The following is a 5,960-nucleotide window of genomic DNA, read 5'->3' on the forward strand; positions in this document are numbered from 1 at the left end:
AAAATTAAGCCAAAATGCCAAAAAACATTTAAACCAGGGGTTCCCAAATTTAGGGTCGTGACCGCGTGTGGGATCACCTGATATGAATATGGGGTCGAGGGCGAATGTTTTACAATTGACTCTCATAGCCTCAAATAAAAAAAATAAGATTATATATTCACATGGTTGGGGTCGGGAGACGTTTTAGATATTGAAATTGCGTCGTCTGAAAAAAAGGTTTGGGAACCCCTGATTTAAACAAATATTTACAATAAAATTGGTTGAATTGGTCTAACATCAGGAGATGCGTAACTTTAAACACAATATCAATATCAAATCACAAAAGCATTTTATTTATATACAATGTGGTTAGACTTTTTCTTTCATGGCATATTCTTTATGAATGGGACTCATCCCATGTACATATTTTATAGCCCTACTTAGTTTTGGGGTGACTGGGCTGTAGAATAGATGGGGTCTTCTGGAGTGTCACTATAGATCTGCACATCAGGCCATTTCATATGTTCTACAGGGTCTTTGGGTAAATGGGCTTTAGAATAGATGGAACCATCCTGGGTTCTACTGGCTGTTGAAGGGACTGAGGAGATTCTAGAATCTTTGGGAAGTTACACACTGGAGTAGATAACAGAACCTGGGTAATCTGCAAGATTGTAGATTGGATTCATGTGATCTTTGTGGAAGTCCACAGTAGAGTAGCTTGGATGTAAATCATCTTGGGGACAGTTAGTGTCAGCAGGGTTGGTTGTAGAGGAGGAGGAGACGACTACAGGGAGTGTTTCAGTTTGTCCATCTGCCTCTCTGATCTCCTCGTACAAACAGTCAGTCTGCACAGAGAACCAATGACAATTATAACATGGTCAGACGTGGAAGAAATGTCATGATACAAAACCTACAAAAATGTAGTCAAGGACTGTTTTTTCACAAACAGAGTATTACAGACTCTTTGGGGTCGCCCAAGAGCGCACATTATTTCCTCATTGTCAAATCAGTTCAGATCTCAGGGCACTCTGAGACAAGCGTGTGTTTACGCGTTTTATGTCAATGTTCATGTAGTTGTCACATAGCACAAAGCCTTGTCTATCAACTCTCCTTCAGATGTTGATATGGACACACATTTAACAAAGGCTTTTTTAATTTGCACATTATTACAGTCAGTACCAATACTTTTAATGCCTCGAACAAGAAGGACTACGTATAAAAAGTGTCATCAAAACGTTATTTATCATAAACATTATAAATGGTAAGACCAATATGAACACAAAAACACTAAATGGGGAAACCAATATGAACACCATCAATAAAAAGCTGCCTGTATTTCAACATCATATTATTTCATTTTGTTTTTGCTATTTTTGCTAATATCTCCCAGTCCTACGAACACACACACGACACAGAGATGGTACAGGACCACTCCCCTCTCCTGACCGTGTCTCTCACCTTCGGGGAGGCTGGAGGTTGAGATGTGGTCGTCCTGCGTCTTCTCTTCACGAGGAACAGGACCAGTCCCGTCACCGTCACCATGACTACCAGACCGCCACCGGTCCACACCAGTCGGTTGGTGCGATCTGTCAGGAGACGATGGCCGACAGACAGAGAGCAACTCAAGTTGTTATAAGCGAGAGACTATATATATCGAGCAACCATAGCAACACGGGGCACTGCGAAGAACATCAAGTGTTGAGTCATTTCCTGTTGAGTACAGAACCTGAGTAACCTACATTTAAGTTTGAAACACAGACATGCAATCTTACTTGCACTCTCATGAAGGCCTGCACCACTGGAGTCCAAGGAAGGATCTAGAGGGGAGATAAATGGTTTCATTATCTATTTAACATTTGCTTGCACAGGTTGTCTCATTGAGATTAATCTCTTTTTCCAGGGAGACCTGATCTGACCTGGTTCACAACAGGGTGACTGGAAGAGGATGCATTTCAGCCAGGGCCAGAAAGGACATGGTGACATAGCCGTTCGTTTAGGGCCCACGATCTCTAGGGGGCCCCAGTCCGCTAGTGAGACAATAGGGAGGAAGGTGCCTCCAAATAAAATGTTGCTAAGGGCCCCCGTAAGGCTAAAGATAGCCCTGATTTCAGGCAATATCAAAACAGGACAGTATTTCAGACAGTAGCAATATTTACGGACTGATATACAGACAATTTCAGACATAAACGTATAACACATACGATCAGAACAAGCTAGTGTCGTCAATAAAATGTGTTCTATGTATACCTAATGACGGTCACATGCCTGTGAACATCAAAAAAACAACATCTTGGAATGTCAAACTGGCCTGAAGCTGGAGATCAGTGGCAACTTCATCACAAAAATATCTGAGTTTAAGACGATGAGAAGTCAGTGATGAACAACTAACAGCACTATAGAGCTCAAAGTCATGTGTCACATGTTTTTCATTGGTGATAAAACTTAAGGCCCAATGAAACCCAGAATCAAGTGCCTTTGGGATAAATAATCACACCTGCGCTTAACGATGAGTGACCAGAGATGTCCCCTGGCGTCAGAAATGTCATGGAGAGGTTTGGGGATGTTCCAGAGACGTTGTGAATGGTTGTGGGATTGTTAGAAGATGTAACAGAGATGTTGGGGAGGTTTGTAGAGACACCACGTTTGGGGCTGACAGTTTTGGGAATTAGAGGAGCTGCGTGAGAAGAAAGCAGGTGTCAAAACGTATGTTTAAATTTCATAGGAAATAAGTCAGGAAGCCTCCCCAAAAGTATGTAATACTAATGAATGATTTATGCTTACAGTGAACTTGCCATTAGTATTACTAGAGTCCAATATATATTAACAGTAGTTGTACCATCAGTTATACTACATACCAATATATATTAAAAGTAATTGTACCATCAGTAATACTACATACCAATATATATTAACAGTAATTGCACCATCAGTAATACAACATACCAATATATATATTTACAGTAATTGTACCATCAGTAATACTATATACCAATTTATATTAACAGTAATTGTACCATCAGATATATGACTTACAAACATATAATTACAGTAAACTTACCATCTGTAACTGTCAGATGCACCTCTTGGTATGAGTCCATTATAGATCTCTCCACTCCACACCAGTATGTCCCAGTGTCTGACCACTTCAGTTCCTTGATGGTCACAGTGACGACTCCCTTTCCATAGTCTTCTATACTGTATCTACCTGGAGTTACCTTCCTCCTCCCTTTAGTTTCAACCAGAATATCTTCACCAGAACACGTCTCCTTGCAGAAGTACTTGTTGTTGGTTGAAGCCCATGAGAATAAACAGGGGAAAGTGACATATCCTCCTACAACCTTCTCCACAACAGAAGGTGAAGCCTCGACACACAGACCTTTGAAACATAGACATAGTCACAACAGATTTGATTATATTCAACTTTATTGTCGTTGAACAAGTACAATGAAATGCAGTTAGCATCTAACCAGAAGTGCAAACAGAAGAGGGCAGAACATGTACAAGTGTTTAGTTTAATGTGTGTTACAAGTGGGATGAATAGATGTGCAGTGAGGCAAATGCAAGTACAAATGTCAATTCTAGAGTGCAATCAAGGCAAACTGAAGGTGTAAGGTAGCATGTGCAACTGAAATGAAGATTCACTGTGACAATGTATAATATTGCACAACTTATGTTACCCTGCCCTGATCCATTCAAAACGCCATCACATGCATGTTGACACCATACAGTATGTGGAAAGAAATAACGTAAACAAAATAGATATCTGCAAAACAAATATGGACCAATCAGAAAGACAGACAGATGGATATTGGCAGATAGAACTCACCTGGGAGAAGACAGTAGAAGACAACATGGATGATCTTCATTCTGGACCAGTTTCTCTACTTTCACACTGCCTATACTGTTACTAAACTACCACCAGATATGTTACTGTCACAGTCACTATACTATTACTGTACTACCACAAGTTATTATACTGTCACAGTCACTATACTATTACTATACTACCACCAGTTATCATACTGTCACAGTCACAATACTATTACAATACTACCACCAGTTATTATATTGTCACAGTCACTATACTATTACTGTACTACCACCAGTTATTATACTGTAACAGTACAACAGTAATATATACTGAATTACAAGAGATTATGAAAATGATATACTATGACCCTGTAGAGTAGAAGTAGTCACACCATTTCAGATGGACACAATGTCCTGGGTACTTTCTCTAAAATAACCTTTGTATCAAAAGTTGCATGTTGGCTGCAATTCAACCGGTTGAAACCAGCTAGAGTTCAGAGGTGTGAACCACAAATGAGAGGTCGCAAATCTCACCCTAATGTGGCACCCTACCCTGGAGACAGTACACTACATTTGACAGGGGCCTATGAAGGACTAGCTGTGGAGGAGAAAGTCAGTGTTCCAACTACTCTCGGCTGACCGTGTGAAAACCTTGTTTGCATTTCATCTATGGAGGCATCTTTGTTTAAAATGTACCCGGTTCATTTAATCTAAGGAGGCATCTTTGTTTAAAATGTACCTGGTTCAGTTAATCTAAGGAGGCATCTTTGTTTAAAATGTACCTGGTTCATTTAATCTAAGGAGGCATCTTTGTTTAAAATGTACCTGGTTCATTTAATCTAAGGAGGCATCTTTGTTTAAAATGTACCTGGTTCATTTAATCTAAGGAGGCATCTTTGTTTAAAATGTACCTGGTTCATTTAATCTAAGGAGGCATCTTTGTTTAAAATGTACCTGGTTCATTTAATCTAAGGAGGCATCTTTGTTTAAAATGTACCTGGTTCATTTAATCTAAGGAGGCATCTTTGTTTAAAATGTACCTGGTTCATTTAATCTAAGGAGGCACATGATCAAAATGATGACACTACAGTTCATGTAGATGTAACAGGTCCTACTGGGACTTGAACCTGGGTCCTCACAATGGGAGTTGGGTGCTCTAGCAAGGAGGCTAAAACCCATGGGGCCTAGTTTTATGAGCTGAATGAAGAAAATCACAGCTTAAGAAGGGTTTAAAATCATATGATCTATTGAAATAAAGTTAACTGAAGAGAATGTGAAACGATTCCTTCTCTTTAAACAAGGCAGTTCTCTCACACTGTGACCCACTGGGGCCTAGAAAAGTAACTCTTTCCGCCTCAGCAGTCTTGGTCAGAAGTTTAGCTCCACAGATGTCAGACTACCCCTGTCCAACACATTGGTCACTCCAGCCAACTCCACCGTATCAGGACAGGCATTGACACAGACAGGACAGACGAGTGGAAATTTACTGTCAGAGACTGAACATGTGAATTTCTGTTGAATGATTATTACAATGCAGTCATTCCACTGGCACTGGCACAAATTGGATATACATGTTGCGATGCGAAGGCAGGACACGAGACGCAGAGCTGTAGTATGAATACATTCCCTTCTTCACCTTTAGTTTGTCATTCTTTTTGAATGACAAACTAAACACATACACACACACATACACACACACGCACTTACACTCGTGTCACACAGGTTCAACAGGCCCATTTGCTTTCTCTCTCTTGCTCTTTCTCTCCTCTCCACTAGGGGCAGTGTTGGTATTGAGGCAGACTGGTTGTAGAGCTGTTTGTCTCGTGCTTCTTCTCCCCTCACCACCAGGGGCAGTGTTGGTGTTATAGTAGACTGGTTGGGGGGGGGTTTGGTCTCTTGCTTTTTCTGTCCTCCACTAGGGGCAGTGTTGGTGGTGTAGTAGACTGGTTGTGGAGCTATTAGTCTCTTGATTCCTGCCTACTCTCCAAGTTTTGAGTCATCTGTTGGCCAATGTCATTGTCATATCTACATCTCAGACTTCCTAACCACTTCTAGCACATCATCTTAACTTCTGCTTTCTCTGACACACTCAGTACATTTCTGAAATCTTCCTGCACTCTCAGTCTGTCCTGCTCCACGAGTGTCCAAATAAGAATCAGGAGGGAAGAGAG

At 40.7% G+C, this 5,960-nt stretch overlaps 1 protein-coding gene across 1 annotated transcript; it reads right to left on the minus strand.

Annotated features, from left to right (window-relative positions):
- Positions 1-311: 311 nt before the first annotated feature.
- LOC105029365 lies at positions 312-3,114 on the minus strand. Its single transcript, XM_034294075.1, has 5 exons — positions 3,038-3,114; positions 2,474-2,653; positions 1,752-1,796; positions 1,438-1,565; positions 312-824 (listed from the first exon to the last, which is right to left on the minus strand). Exons 1-5 carry the CDS (start codon positions 3,075-3,077, stop codon positions 606-608), a joined length of 612 nt encoding a protein of 203 aa, XP_034149966.1. The 5' UTR covers positions 3,078-3,114; the 3' UTR covers positions 312-605.
- Positions 3,115-5,960: the final 2,846 nt, after the last annotated feature.

Source organism: Esox lucius, chromosome 9, assembly GCF_011004845.1.
Source record: "Esox lucius isolate fEsoLuc1 chromosome 9, fEsoLuc1.pri, whole genome shotgun sequence".
NCBI lineage: Eukaryota > Metazoa > Chordata > Actinopteri > Esociformes > Esocidae > Esox > Esox lucius.

Excerpts from the sequence above, each read along its gene's own strand:
- LOC105029365 (XM_034294075.1), bottom strand. The coding sequence starts at position 3,077 with ATGGACTCATACCAAGAGGTGCATCTGACAGTTACAGATG. Across the intron at positions 2,654-3,037 it reads GCATCTGACAGTTACAGATG|CTCCTCTAATTCCCAAAACT; the intron begins GTAAGTTTACTG and ends CTTCTCACGCAG. Across the intron at positions 825-1,437 it reads AACCTCCAGCCTCCCCGAAG|ACTGACTGTTTGTACGAGGA; the intron begins GTGAGAGACACG and ends TTCTCTGTGCAG.